Source organism: Babylonia areolata, chromosome 24 (assembly GCF_041734735.1).
Source record: "Babylonia areolata isolate BAREFJ2019XMU chromosome 24, ASM4173473v1, whole genome shotgun sequence".
In the NCBI taxonomy this organism is placed as follows: Eukaryota; Metazoa; Mollusca; class Gastropoda; order Neogastropoda; family Buccinidae; genus Babylonia; species Babylonia areolata.
Window position 1 is genome coordinate 33077886 of NC_134899.1, and position 16372 is coordinate 33094257.

The window sequence follows — 16372 nt, forward strand, 5'->3', positions numbered from 1 at the left end:
AACACGCCGCAACACACACACACACACACACATACACACACACGCACGCACGCACGCACACACACACACACACACAGTGACACACAGCTAACACACAGAAACACTGACAGACACCGTGTTACTCACACACATACACACAGACACGCACACTCGAGTATTCACTCACACACACACACACACACACACACACACACACACACACACACACACCGTCCACACGCGCGCGCGCACACACGCACACTATTTCACACACATACACTCCTTCGAGCTTTTGGGCTGACGCATTCGCCCCAAAAGGTCAACTGAGCTGTTCACTTTGCCTGGGGTTGGTTTGTTGTGCCATGAATCCGTGGGCTTGCGCATCACTGGGGTCGATGGATCGTGTTTTCGGGTTTCGGTCAGACTGAGGGAGTGGAGTGGCTAGAGTGCACGTCACACACACACACACACACACACACACTTATCCCCTCGAGGAAAAATGAGTCAACGATGACGTGCCGGGAGGTATCAAAATCGAAAGTAGTTCCCGCGGATATTCCGCAGTTGTTGGGGACTATATTTCTAATAATTTTTGTTTACGTTATAAACATATTCCATCGGTATTGGGTGTATTTTCCATGGAAATGTTATTCTGTGTATAGTGTCATTACTAAATGATAACCAGATCCTGTAAAACCCACATCGAAGATGACCTCAACTATTCACCTCGGGATATATATTAGCTAACTTCCGGTTACCTCGTCGGCTGCATAATTTATCTGGGTAAGCTGTTCACTTTTCTTCTATTTTGTCAACCTTAGACAATATAGAACCGTTTTATTGAATGTGAGTCACATTTAGCTGTGTTGAAATATTGAATTCTGCTATGTGCGATGCCTGTCGGGATCATAGAAAGCGTGGAACTCGTGAATTAGCAAATTAGACATCGATTTTCTGACTATCCATAAATGTTTATCTTGACCACGGAAGTATCGTTTTGAATTAAACTGCAATCATTTTTTTGCTGTGTCTGAAAGTAATGATGTAACTTTGAGAGGTGTGTTTCAAAGCTTCTAAGTTCACGATATAGCTGAATGAAAAGGAATAGGCTTATATTTTGTTTCTAGACGTTTCTTGGCGTATTACGCAAATAAATAATAATAATGTGATGCAGATAAGTCATTGATCATTCCAGTATCGTATTCACGGGCTTTTAACAAGGTTTTTATTTCTGTATTCCGGAAAAAATGGCCAGCTTGCTTCCTAATGACGTGTGGTGCAAACAGCTTGTTTCATAATTAAGCATATGTGTCACATTGAATTGTTATTTTATTCGACTAGAAAACATACTTTGAGATCAGGTACAACCAGTGAATTGAGAAAGAGTTCAAATACTTCAATGTATGGCAAAATCTCGGGTAGAAAAAAAAAGAAAGAAAAAACAGATTCTTTCCTGCCCAGTGAATGGGCATAAGGTATTGTGCCCTAGTTAATGAGACGTTAAGTGAGTGGCTGAATCTGCCTTGAGGTTGCATGTGCAATGATGCTGGCCATGTTCTGATTGAACTGGTAATTTCGGAGGATTGATTTATTACCAGAGTTTGTCACACTTGATGTCTCAGTTCATATGAAAGAAAAAAAAGAAGAAAAAAAAGGAACAAGAAAAAGGAAAAGTATTAAACAATCACCTAACTGATAAAAGAAAAGTATGAGATAAATGCCTTCTTTAACAATAAAAAGACTGGACATACTGAACCCATTATTGGCCAGTGTCTGATGTCAGTTGCTGATGTACACCCTGTACTGGCAAAGAAATTTACAATTCTAAATAAAAATTAATTATTCTTACTGGGATTGTTAATGTGGTTCTCAAATACCCTGTTGGCAGACAGCAATAAAGTTCTGTGGAATGTTATTCTATTATGACTTTTAAAGTGTTTGTATTACTACAGTATGTTTCATGGTTTCTTCTTTTCATCCAATGTCACTTTGGAGAAAAGAAGTGATGTAAAAATGAAAAAAATGTTTATTCTTTGTCCACAGATCTTGTAGCAGACTTAGCCTTCCCCAGAGTGTACACACGGTGAGCTGGCAGACAGGGGTGTGTGAGCGTACGGTTTATTGGACTGGTACCACCTCCACACCATAACCACCATGTCGGACACTCCACCTTCACCGAAGTCACCTAAAAGTAGGTGCCTTCTGTGCTAACTTGAACTGGTGCTGTTTTATGAAAAAAGGGTAAAGAGATGGTGGGAGAGAGAGACAGAGAGAGTGAGAGAGAGAGAGATGAGACTTTTGTTTATGAATATCCTCAAACTTTTCTTCTGAAACAAAGTGGGTTAATTAATTTTATTAGGACAGTTTCTGTTTAAAGGGGGCATCAAAATGTACAAGCCAATTCTTATGCAGCACCATATAAGTAAAACACAAAAGAGTTATTGTATAGTGTTACATTTTGTCACAATAGATATCTCTGTGTAAAATTCAAGCTGCTGTCCCAGGGAGAGCAAGTCGCTACAGTGCAACACTACTTCTTTTCTTTTTTTTTTGGGGGGGGTGGGGGGGGTTTGCTTGTAAGTGTATTTAATATCAAAGTAGATTTTTCTACAGAATTTGGGACCTTGGTTTATTTTCTCATTTGAATGACTAGCATCCAGACCATCACTCAAGGTCTAGTGGGGTGAGTTTGGGGGAGGGGTTGGGGGGGGAGAGAAAATGCTGGTGAGTGTGGAATTCAAACCCCTGTGTTGATTCTCTTGCTTCCCAGGCAGACGCATTACCACTAATCCACCACTCAACTCTGTAGTACTGCAGCATGTAGCTTTTCTCTCTCTCTCTCTCTCTCTCTCTCTCTCTCTCTCTCTCTTTTGCTGCTTTTAGAATTTATTAAAAACTTTTTTCACTGCCTATCATTTTCTTAGAACAACTATGGGTCCTGTGCAGTTAGGGCAGGTGTCAGTCTTCACTTTCTAGAATGCCTGTGATAGTCTTTGTTATTGATGTTTGTGGTTGTCAGCACTGCGCTTGACTCTCCGAGTCACCTTTTTTCATTAAAGGAAAGCTCAACTGCTGTCTCCCTGAACCCATTCAGTGCTAGAGAATTGGAATTTCCCCTTTTTGCACTTTCAAGCCTGGGTTTCATGAAAATTATAGATTATTGGGTGTTGCCCATTCCACAGCAATATTAGTGAAAGCAACACATCACTGATGTCCATGGCCAAGCTCTCTTCCATGCCCACTGATCGGCCTGCAACCTTGTCTCACACCACTCATCTCCCATTTTCCACAGTCTTGCCAGTCACTGTTGCTCAAATTGTCAAAAATGCAGTCTGCTTCAATCAGTGAGCTAACAAGCATCAAATGTTACTGTCAGATTTGTCACTGTCTTTGTCATAACCTTCATGTTCTAATGAATCATCAGACAAGAAAGATCCGTCTCCATTGTTGTACCATTAGTAATCATCTGCCAGCCTGCAAAATTGGGTAAATACATAGACCAGGACCACTGTTTTCACTGGATAAAGTTTCCAAAACCTTTTTTGTATAAGAGGCAAACCACTCTTTCCATGGGTCCACCATTTGCTGCAAATAGCAAATCATTATCGAGAAGAAGGGGGTCTTCCGCCTTGATGAATGTTCATTTAAATAATATTTTTATGCTACAGACTCATCAAGCTAACTGTTCAGTCTTTTTAATGTTGAATGAATGAAACTTGGATGAAGGAAAAATATGTGCAGAACATCATTGGATGTCTTTGTGGCACTGGCAAAACACTTTGTCTGGGACGTCAGTTGATGTCTTACATGATTCTGTCTTCAGTACCAGTATGGCAGTAACAGTAGTCATTAGTACTGCTCATGATCTACCCAGTCACATACAGATTAAAAAAAAAAAAGTTCAGCAACTGACTTCCTGAAGGTGGGAAACACATGAGCATAAAACAAATTGGATTGTAAACAAAACATGCATCCATAGATTAAGACGTATCTTTTCCTGATCCACTGCATACTGATTTTATGTTTCATTATTTTCCATTCAATGTATTATGTTTTCTGTTTAGAAAATGAAAAAAAAGTTTCAGATTAGATGTAGTGCAGTAACACTGGTGACACTTTTCGGTCAGGACTCCAGCATATGACTAAGACAGGACTTTCTATAAGATTTTCTCCTTGTCCTGAGGCCTTTGTGACACATGTGTGTGTACTGAGATATGTTCAAATCAAAAACTGTTTAAACAATACATATTACTGCTATAAAGTGTACAGCTGTGAAAATATTGGTGAAAGTTCACTTGATGTTTTGCAAGATAATAGTCGTTCATTTGTTTTCAGGGTAAATAAAGACATGTAATTGTTATCACATATCATGGCTTTAAAAAAAAAAATGACTCAGGCACATGCTTTGGGTCTGGGCTTGAATCAGGCAGTGGAAATAATGATAATAATAATGATGATGATGATGACAAAGTAATGACAGTGATAATGATGATAATAATCAAAGCAGTAACAATAGAGGTCACAATAAAAGGTAGATGAACTTTACTCAGTTTATTTCTAGTTCCAGTTTCTCAAGGAGGCATGACTGTGTTCGGATAAATCCATATGTGCAACACCACATCTGCTAGGCAGATACCTGACAGCAGCATAACCCAGTACGCTTGTCAGGCCTTGAGTGCAAGCACATATAATATTTCTGTACCTATCAGAGTGGATTTCTCTTACAGAATTTTACTAGAGGAGAACATTTTGTTGTCATGGATTCTTTGTCAGTGCACAAAGTGCATGCTGCTCAAGGGACCTTGGTTTATCATCTTATCCAAATGACTAATGCTCAGTTTGATTTTCCATTCTGTGAGAATGCTTCAGATTTGGCCTTTTCATTTTCAGGCATGACTGAAAAAGAAAAAAGCAAAAGATGGTTTCTGTCATTAAACTTTGATTTAGATCTGCTGCAGCACAGTTGTTTTTTTCTCTCTCTCTCTCTCACACACACTCACTTACACAGACAGACAGACAGACAGACATGCACACGCGAGCACACACACACACACACACACACACAGAGAAAACTCAATCTGTGGAAAATATTTGCTGTTCTGTTTCCTTATTAAGATAACCAAGTGCAGACTGCAATCAATACACAGAAATGAGGGTAAAAAAAGCTAGCCACTCACGTCATGAGCTGTCTCATTTCAGTCTGATCGATGTGTTGTTAGAATATATGCCAGTCATTAGATGACATTGATGTCAGTCTTGGCAGCAGTAAATATGGTGAGAGGAAAAGTTGTTGATTTTGGGAAAAAAAAACAAAAAAACAACCTCCCCAAAAAGAAAAAACAAAAAAAACTTGGAGAATTTGTAGTTTGAATGTATGTTGAACACAGGGGATGTGGCCAGATGAATTGATGCCTGTACAGTAACCAGGTTGTGTGCAGTCATGAGACATAATCATTCAGATGATAATTTTAGCCTTTTCCTTAACTTGAGACTTTTTCCTTAACTGAGACTTTTCTTTTAACCTGAGACTTTCCTCTTGGACAATGGATGCTTTGTAGACTAAAAGTCCAGCGCAATAAATTCAACAGGATGGTGATCCATTGTAGTGGTATTATATGTAGGTAAGGCAGTATACATCTGGACACCGAAAATGAATCTATAGAAATCAGTGTAACACAAAACACATTGCGTCACAGTGAGGTATGGAGGTCAGACTTCAGTTATGTCTGTGGGTTGATGGTTCCTAACTGCCAAGTCTGTCATGTGGAGCGAGGTGGCAGAATGGTTAAGATGATTGCCTGCCAGTACAGTGTCCATGAAGGTCTGGGTTGGAATCCTGCTCTCACCTTTTCTCCCAAGTTTGACTCGAAAATCAAACTGGGTGTCTAGTCATTCAAATGAGATTATAAACTGAGGTTCTGTGTGCAGTGTGCACTTGGTGCACTGAAGAAGTACCCATGGCAACAAAAGTGTTGTTCTCTGGCAATAATTTTTAAAGAAATCCACCATTACTCTGATAGATTCACAAATGTATATGATTATATGCATGCACTCAAAGCCAAACAAGCGTGTTGGGTAATGCTGTGGTGTAGCAAAAATGGATTTGTCTGAACAGTGATACCTCTTTGAGAAACTGAAATTGAAATTGAAAATTGCTGTCCAGTTAAAGGAGGCATTGAGTCTCAGACTTCCATATGCTTATCCGCTGTCTGGCATACAGTCAGCAACCTGGGTTTCCTGTCTTGACTGGTGGGATGCTACATGGTTTTCTTGTATTAACTCATTCTTGTCCTGGTACAAGTTAACTCATACCATAATTACTCTCCCTGTGGACCAGGTTCTAGTATTCTCATACAGATGCACTATTTTTGTTTGATTTATTCATGCTTAGTACAGTTTATGTTCTTAGCTGAACTGTTTGTGGATTCCAGACACAGTAAAGCAAAGCTTTTTTTAACCAGTCAAATCAATAATTCTCCATTGATTTTTGCTGTGTTTTTTTCTCAGAGTGTCATATTGTCAGCAAAGAACAGAAGAAGACTGACTGCATAAGAGGTGGCTGAGCTGTCTATGGATTATGACAGCAATGGCGAAGTAAATAGTGGCAGTTTCACTGATGGATGTGACATTCAGTTTCAAGCCATTCCCTGAAATTCAGTTGTGTTTCAGTGAACCACCCAATTTCTCTACTGCAGTGGTCTTGTGTAGTACTGGTCTGGGGGAGATGTAGTTGTGGGGTAGAACAAGGTAAATATAACATAATCTCACTGCAGCATGACAGAAGACAACACAGCACAACAGCAACAAAACCTCACACGCGCGCGCGCACACACACACACACACACACACACACACACACACACACACATCCACACACACACACATCCACACACACACACACTCACACACATAATATATATATATATATATATGTGTGTGTGTGTGTGTATGTATGTGTGTGTGTGCGTGTGCACAATCCATCTGGTTTTCTGGAGTTGAATAACTTGCACATGCCATACATTTGCTTGTGTCTGTCAGAGCCTGAGCCCAGTTATCTGAGCTTTGCCAATCCCAACTATTGCATGGAAGGTCAAGGTCAGCAGAATGACCTGCAGAGTCCCGTAGATGATGATGATCCTTTGTCTTTTGGCCGACTGTCTGTTGGAGAAGGCCCTACCACTGACCGCCGTGGCTATGCTAACAGGTGAGTATAGTGAACCTTGACAGCATTTGTATAGACATTATATCATTGCACACACCTTGTAATAACAATGAAATAAAATCAGAAAAAAGGATATAGTTTCATAGATCACATAAAAAGAGTCTGACTCTCACATGTTGTCAGCTCCATCTCAGAGTCTTTTGTCAGTTCAAACCAAGTGGTGAAAGTGGAAAGATTCTGAGTGTGTCTGTGTTGTCTTTAATTTCATTTCTTTCCACTGTAGGTGAAATTAAAAGTTGTGTGTGTGTGTGTCTTTTATCCGAATGCTTTCAGTGCAACATTAGTTAAAACTGACAATAAATGGCTACTATACTGTCCTGTGCTTTACTGCGCTGTAGATAATGCACTGACATGTGTCCCACTGTTGGACGCAAACACACATTATAATCCACATCCCTGGACCCCACACCTACTCATATTCACTCAACAGCGACTACTCCTCGGGAGACGTGACCCCCTCCAGCCCAGACCGCTCCTTCATCCTGCAGAAGCTGAGCAGTCCGTCTGACGAGGAGGCAGACACGGATGACGACACCTCTAGCCTGGAGGTGTGTGTGTGTGTGTGTGTGTGTGCTTGCACTTACGCGTGTATTCTTCTTCTTCGTTCGTGGGCTGCAACTCCCACGTTTACTTGAAAAGATGTACACGACTCACAAGTGGGCTTTTACGTGTATGACCGTTTTTACCCCGCCCTGTAGGCAGCCATACTCTGTTTTCGGGGGGGTGTATGCTGGGTATGTTCTTGTTTCCATAACCCACCAAATGCTGACATGGATTACAGGATCTTTAACGTATGTATTTGATCTTCCGCTTGCGTATGCACATGAAGGGGATTCAGGCACAAGCAGGCCTGTACATATGTTGACCTGGGAGATCGGAAAAATCTCCATCCTTTACCCACTAGGCGCTGTAACTGAGATTCATATCCGGGACCCTCAAGTTGAAAGTCCAACGCTTTACCCACTCGGCTATTGCGCCTGTCGCGCATGTATTGATTTTGAATACTGTTGAATAGCGTGGTTTTAATCGTGTATGGTGATATTTTTATTATTTGATATTTATTTCTGTTCTCTTACTGTGATTGTTGCCTGTGTTGATTTGTGATTATTGTATGTGAGATTTACATTTACTTTGTATTTAAGCATTATATGTGTTTTATGCATTCATACTGAATGACTATGAGAGTGGTGTGATCATTGCACATGTATGATAGTGATCATAGTATGAGAGGTTCGCATCAAGTTAGTATTCATGCAACTCATGTCTTTTATATGTTCATGTTGATGGACCCCTGATTCTCATGCTTTGTTTGTGTACTGTAGCATACGCCACACATGAATTTCCCTTGATGAGATAATGCAAAGTATTTTGTGTTGTGCAGGACGACTCGGAGATGACCCACAATCTGCTGGGCAGTCAGGAGGACGTTCGGGAGGAGTCCACTTACCAGCCCATCTCAGAAGCTACGGCGGGCGGCAAGAAGAGCCGTGGCATCCTGGGATACCTGGCCATGCTGGAGCAGCAGGCCAAAGGTGGTGGGGTGGACAAGCGGAAATCGGAGGAGCCCTCCCTGGTCCCTGGTGGTGACGCTGGTGAGGGGTTTGAGGCACCCAGCCCTGATGAGCTGGATGGGGGCCTGGAGGTGGTGGGGGACCTTGTGTCCAAGCACAAGTGAGTTTTTTTCCATGTGTGTGTGTGTGCATGTGTGTGTGTGTGTGTGTGTGTGTATGCTTTTTATTTTTATTTTTATTTTTTTTAGAGTTTTCCCTTGTGAGTTGTTCATCCAGGTAATGTTTGCAGCTATATTATGGTCTTGTGGGTTTTTTAGTCTTTTTTTTGGGGGGGTAATTAAAAATGTTTGTGTCTTTGGAAAAGGGAAAGGTGGTATTAGTTTTCATGTGCTTTTGCATTTTTTGAAAAGAAAAGAATGAGTAGAATTATTTGAAGGCAGGAGAAGGTATAATTTTAAAACTAACATTATTTACCTCAGTGTTCTTGTTTCAGCTCCCTTGACTGTTCAGGCAATGTTTAATCTGTAAGTTTTTCCTGTAATTTTATGCTTTAAAAATGTCTGCAAATGTGTTATAATCTGTGTATTGCATCCCTCCCCATCTTTCGGCCAGTGAACTTAGTTCTTTCATGGAGCCCTGGCCAGTTTAAAAGAACATGAATTCAACACCTGGATTGGCCAGAGTCAAGAAAATGCAGTCAAAGACAAAAATTTGGCAGTTATCCAGCTAAGCAATGTTGCGAAATAGAGTGCTGTACAGATCTTCAGTGTTGCTGTTTTCCATTATTTCCAGGTTGCAGAACGGCACTGACATCAACTCTCCAGATTCTCATGATAGCGGCATTCAGTCGGATATACGATCAGACAAAGCACTGAAACATGTGCATGGACCACTGACGGATGATATCTATGCTATTGTGGAGAAAAAACCAGCAAAGAAAGAAGGAAAAACGTCTGACACTCCGCAGAATGAGAACAAGGTGAACTGATCTGTTTGAGTGTTTTACATTGTTGCGAGCCTGTAGAAGAGTGTCGTTTGTACAGATCTTTGTGAGTAGGAGGTGTTTGAATAGGTTGTGTGTTCCAGCTGACATAGTTGAGTGAGCAACTGTGTTGGTGCTCTGTGATTTCTGTTTGTAACTTGGCTTACAAAACCTGGCAACCTTGCAGGTCATGTTTTCCACATAGCCTTGGTTCTGTGTTGCTTCCGCCTTCAAGATGATGCCAGGGATACGTTATTGAGTTCAGCTAAAAAAAAATTAAAAAAAAGAGAGACAATTTTTGTTTATTTATAAAAAAAGACAATTTTTGTTTATTTATAGGGCCTTTAACAAATTAAACTATGGGTTGTTTGTTTGGTTTTTTTGGACAGGCGGGAAGTTAAAGTGTAGGATGGTTTTTATCAATCCTTGCAATTCTTCAGTGCAAAACATTTGACTGCAAGTAAGTTATATAAGAATTTGTGAGAAAAATGATTGTACTTTTCTCAGTCTTCACACTTTGACACCTTGAAACTGAAACTGTTCTCACCTCATTGAGGGTGATATCAATGAGGGTTATAAAAAAAACAACACTATTTGCTATGTGTTTTGACCCAAGGATATTTTAGAAGCAAAATTGAATTGGAAGTTAATGTGTATTTTGACTAAAAGGAGAAGAAAAAAAAAAGGACAATGAAGAAGACATAGGATCGAATTGCATTTAATTCTCATGTGGGTTTGTGTTGTAACTTTTATGTTCCTGTCTGTATGTTGAGTACAGTATGGTGACTTTTTAAAGAAAACAATTACTGTTTTTGTTTACGCCTACTATCTTCCTTACCCTTGCCAGTTTGCAGTTTTATATGATTTCCTTGAGAGTTGATGATGATAGGACAAAATGGTTTCTTCAAAGCGTGTGTGAAATGTGTTATATAGATTTCTTGTAAGTTTCATTAACATTACCATATTGAAGTAAGGTTGATAATGTAACATTAAACATGTTTTAAGATAATGTAAGTTTGTCAGCTTGTGTGAAAAGTAACCATTGAATAGTTGAGTGATAGTTTCATTTGCATTGAAACTCACACTGATACTGGCTTGAACCATGAATAGTTTAATTTCCCTTGTTTTGATAAATTTGTTGTGGTCTTTCATGTAAATTGGGTGATTTAATTCCCATCGTATTTTAGTGAGATATAGATTTGGCACTTGCCAAAAGTATGTCAGAGAAAAGAGATCTCTTACACACTGAAAACATTTGATGGAGAGACAGGAGGAAAAAAAAGGAAGAGAGATGAATAATTGAGGTTGAAAGTAATTGCTCTGGTGTTTTTGTTTAACAGTCTTCACAATATGAACTTTTACTCTCTCTCTCTCTCTCTCTCTCTCTCTCTCTCTCTCTCTCTCTCTCTCTCTCTCTCTCTCTCTCTCTCACACAATCACACGGATCTAAAATGAACTTTGTAGCCATAGTCCCTTGTTTTGTGACACAATGTGATAGGGTGTCTTCAGGTTCTACATGGTTGTTGAATTTATAACACAGGAGGAGGAGCCTCAGGAGAAGAAAGAAGATGAAGATAGCAGTCAGGAGCAGGTGCTGCCCCCTACTGACGTGCTGCCCCCTGGATGGGAGAAACATGAAGGTAAATTTCTACTGTCTCTGCTGTGCGTGCGTGTGTGTGTGGAGGGGAGGGGAGGTTGTGTTGTTTTTATTTATTTATTTGTGTGTGTGTGTGTGTGCCTAGAGTTGATTTAATCAAGATTTAATTACACATACTTAACCGTGACCCAACTAGTGCAGACTCCGGCAGGGGTCTGACATTCCTGTCCTGTGCAAACTATCCGCCCATGCGGAGCAGACGAAACGAATCAAGATTTTGCGCCTTTTAAATATTATTATTACTAGTAGTAGTATTTTTATGTATTTATCTGTTATTTTATTTATTTATTTATTTTATTTTATTTATTTATTATTACTATTTTTTAAATTATTATTTATTATTATTATTAAATAAAAACACATTTTTTATTTTTTATTTTATTTATTTTATTTTATTTCATTTTTATTATTATTTATTTATTTATTTATTTATTTTCTCAAGGCCTAAGTGCGTTGGGTTATGCTGCTGGTCAGGCATCTGCTTGGCAGATGTGGTGTAGCATATATGGATTTGACCGAACGCAGTGATGCCTCCTTGAGCTACTGATACTGATACTTATTATCAGTTTGTCATCTTTGGAGACTGTGAATAGGGATACTTTCGTGACATGGTTGCATATTCTTGCATACACATTATGAAGCACTTGCCCCCTCCCCTTCACCCTTTTTTGTTTGAAAGACATTTTAAACACGCATGATACACATTTGTAATTTGTGTCATTGTGCAATGATGTAACTTGTTGTGTAAGCAGAAAGATGCATTAAACTGCAGTGTCAATCCCACCAATTTCAAGGTGCATCAGTCCTGGACAGATGTTGAATAAAATTGAATGCTTGGGCACATCCTGTGTTTTGTTTGTTTACTTTAAAAAAAATAATGATAAAGAAGGATTAAAAGAAAAATTAAAAAAATAAAGAAGGAATAGTTTCTTTTATTCTGTGTATAATGTTCAGGGAAGGGTGTGGGCAGGAAGATTTACACCACTTCAAGGGGGATGAAGATTTGCACCACTTCAGGGGTGATGAAGATTTGCACCACTTCAAGGGGGAGGAAGACTTGCACCTATTCAAGTTCTTATCCTTGAGAAAGTTGGAGATAAAAAAAAGTGCAATGAAGAAAATCATTGGCTGCATTTGCTGCAGTTTGTCTCCTATGTGTATGAAAGCTACCTGTTTCGCTTCACACACGATAGCAAACAGGGGTCTGTATTTGGATTTGACACTTTACTTCGAGGTTCATACAGGTTTTGATTTTTTTTTTTTTAATTCATTTTATTTCATTTTTTAATACATTTGTAACATAAAGACATGCTATAAAGATTTTTCCTTAATCCTGCAAAGTCTGTGAAAAAAGATTCAGGCTTGCAAAAGATTAAAATTTTTACCTCTATATTTCTGATTTAAAACATGTGTATACATAATTCATGTCAGTGGTAAAATACAGTCATGAAATGTTCCACCTGGATTTGAATTTAAAGTAAAATAATGATTTATCAAGCTTGAATCAGGAAAAAACAAAAAAAGAAAAAGAAAAGATCTTTGTGATCGAAATGCCAGCACTCAAAATGTCGCGCATTTCATCTGGGTTCCCGATTTTTAAATTTATAGCTTTTGGTATTTTAAAAGTTTCTAAAAAGATTTTAGATTTTGTAATTAAAAATCTGTATGAACCTTGTTTGGTAGCTGTAATATGACTGCTGCTCAGTGTTCTAGGTCCAATCAGAAGAACTTTGTTGCAGGCCTGCAAGCTCAAGAATCCCTGTACATACCCAGCTTGGTATCAGTAGTTTGGGGTGGTTTTTTTCTGTTTCTGGTTCTTTATGGTCTTGACTTCAAAATCTTTCTGCCACATTAACCTGCCATTTATCATGTTAGTTTTTTTCTTTTCTTATCTGTTGACAGTATAGCTCACGACTGCTTATTCTGATTGATCGATTTGTGCTGTGGCTGATGTCTCCCTGAAATAGAAAAGAAACTCCTCATTTATTTCAAACTTGAGGTCTTTATTCCCCCCAACTGATCATAAGCAGGACACAACTTACTAGTTATTGCTGAGTGGAAGAGCCACCCAGAATGAATACAGTTATTGCTGAGTGGAAGAGCCACCCATAATGAATACAGTTATTGCTGAGTGGAAGAACCACCCATAATGAATGCAATTATTGCTGAGTGGAAGAGCCACCCAGAATGAATACAGTTATTGCTGAATGGAAGAGCCACCCAGAATGAATAGTTATTGCTGAATGGAAGAGCCACCCAGAATGAATACAGTTACTGCTGAGTGGAAGAGCCACCCAGAATGAATACAGTTATTGCTGAGTGGAAGAGCCACCCAGAATGAATACAGGTATTGCTGAATGGAAGAGCCACCCAGAATGAATACAGTTACTGCTGAGTGAAAGAGCCACCCAGAATGAATACAGGTATTGCTGAATGGAAGAGCCACCCAGAATGAATACAGTTATTGCTGAATGGAAGAGCCACCCAGAATGAATAAAGTTACTGCTGAGTGGAAGAGCCACCCAGAATGAATAGTTATTGCTGAATGGAAGAGCCACCCAGAATGAATACAGTTACTGCTGAGTGGAAGAGCCATCCAGAATGAATACAGGTATTGCTGAATGGAAGAGCCACCCAGAATGAATACAGTTATTGCTGAATGGAAGAGCCACCCAGAATGAATACAGGTATTGCTGAATGGAAGAGCCACCCAGAATGAATACAGGTATTGCTGAATGGAAGAGCCATCCAGAATGAATACAGGTATTGCTGAGTGGAAGAGCCACCCAGAATGAATACAGTTATTGCTGAGTGGAAGAGCCACCCAGAATGAATACAGGTATTGCTGAATGGAAGAGCCACCCAGAATGAATACAGTTATTGCTGAGTGGAAGAACCACCCATAATGAATGCAGTTATTGCTGAGTGGAAGAGCCACCCAGAATGAATACAGGTATTGCTGAATGGAAGAGCCACCCAGAATGAATACAGTTATTGCTGAATGGAAGAGCCACCCAGAATGAATAGTTATTGCTGAATGGAAGAGCCACCCAGAATGAATAAAGTTACTGCTGAGTGGAAGAGCCACCCAGAATGAATAAAGGTATTGCTGAATGGAAGAGCCACCCAGAATGAATACAGTTATTGCTGAATGGAAGAGCCACCCAGAATGAATAAAGTTACTGCTGATTGGAAGAGCCACCCAGAATGAATACAGTTACTGCTGAGTGGAAGAGCCACCCAGAATGAATACAGTTATTGCTGAGTGGAAGAGCCACCCAGAATGAATACAGGTATTGCTGAATGGAAGAGCCACCCAGAATGAATACAGGTATTGCTGAATGGAAGAGCCACCCAGAATGAATACAGGTATTGCTGAATGGAAGAGCCACCCAGAATGAATACAGTTATTGCTGAGTGGAAGAGCCACCCAGAATGAATACAGGTATTGCTGAATGGAAGAGCCACCCAGAATGAATAAAGTTACTGCTGAGTGGAAGAGCCACCCAGAATGAATACAGGTATTGCTGAGTGAAAGAGCCACCCAGAATGAATACAGTTATTGCTGAGTGGAAGAGCCACCCAGAATGAATACAGTTATTGCTGAGTGGAAGAGCCACCCAGAATGAATACAGTTACTGCTGAGTGGAAGAGCCACCCAGAATGAATACAGTTATTGGTGAATGGAAGAGCCACCCAGAATGAATACAGGTATTGCTGAATGGAAGAGCCACCCAGAATGAATACAGTTATTGCTGAATGGAAGAGCCACCCAGAATGAATAAAGTTACTGCTGAGTGGAAGAGCCACCCAGAATGAATACAGGTATTGCTGAATGGAAGAGCCACCCAGAATGAATACAGTTACTGCTGAGTGGAAGAGCCATCCAGAATGAATACAGGTATTGCTGAATGGAAGAGCCACCCATAATGAATAAAATTACTGCTGAGTGGAAGAGCCACCCAGAATGAATAAAATTACTGCTGAGTGGAAGAGCCACCCAGAATGAATACAGGTATTGCTGAGTGGAAGAGCCACCCATAATGAATAAAATTACTGCTGAGTGGAAGAGCCACCCAGAATGAATAAAATTACTGCTGAGTGGAAGAGCCACCCAGAATGAATACAGGTATTGCTGAATGGAAGAGCCACCGCTGAATGGAAGAGCCACCCAGAATGAATACAGTTATTGCTAAATGGAAGAGCCACCCAGAATGAATACAGGTATTGCTGAGTGAAAGAGCCACCCAGAATGAATACAGTTATTGCTGAGTGGAAGAGCCACCCAGAGTGAATACAGTTACTGCTGAGTGGAAGAGCCACCCAGAATGAATACAGTTACTGCTGAGTGGAAGAGCCACCCAGAATGAATACAGTTATTGCTGAATGGAAGAGCCACCCAGAATGAATACAGTTACTGCTGAGTGGAAGAGCCACCCAGAATGAATACAGTTACTGCTGAGTGAAAGAGCCACCCAGAATGAATACAGTTACTGCTGAGTGGAAGAGCCACCCAGAATGAATACAGTTATTGCTGAGTGGAAGAGCCACCCAGAATGAATACAGGTATTGCTGAATGGAAGAGCCACCCAGAATGAATACAGGTATTGCTGAATGGAAGAGCCACCCAGAATGAATACAGTTATTGCTGAGTGGAAGAGCCACCCAGAATGAATACAGATATTGCTGAGTGGAAGAGCCACCCAGAATGAATACAGTTATTGCTGAGTGGAAGAGCCACCCAGAATGAATACTTTCTGTGGTGGCTGAATGGTTACAGCACTGGATTCTCACCCAAGTTTCCTGAGTTCGTGCCCGGTTTTGGGTATCTAAAACACTAATCAAATCTATCAAGACCGCACACATTTTGGAACAATTCCAGAATGTGTGCCATCAACACAAAGTCTCTACTTCCCCTCTTCCCCCTCCTCTCCCTTCCCCTTCTCCCTCCCACTTCATCTCTTTGGTGTTCCTTTCAGCTTTGATGTTCTTGGGCATTTGCCTTTTTCCTGTCCCACGCA

The 16372-nt window shown here is 40.1% G+C and overlaps 1 protein-coding gene across 2 annotated transcripts in view; it reads left to right on the forward strand.

Moving 5' to 3' along the window:
- The first annotated feature begins 737 nt into the window (after positions 1-737).
- LOC143299234 (protein Fe65 homolog) overlaps positions 738-16372 on the forward strand; it is a 50003-nt gene continuing 34368 nt past the window's right edge. For both annotated transcript variants that reach the window (XM_076612437.1, XM_076612439.1), the window contains exons 1-7: positions 738-762; positions 2023-2170; positions 7018-7183; positions 7632-7749; positions 8583-8872; positions 9505-9691; positions 11235-11334. In XM_076612437.1, the coding sequence (XP_076468552.1) occupies positions 2134-2170; positions 7018-7183; positions 7632-7749; positions 8583-8872; positions 9505-9691; positions 11235-11334 (898 nt within the window). In that variant the 5' untranslated portion in view covers positions 738-762; positions 2023-2133. The remainder of the gene's footprint in view (positions 763-2022; positions 2171-7017; positions 7184-7631; positions 7750-8582; positions 8873-9504; positions 9692-11234; positions 11335-16372) is intronic.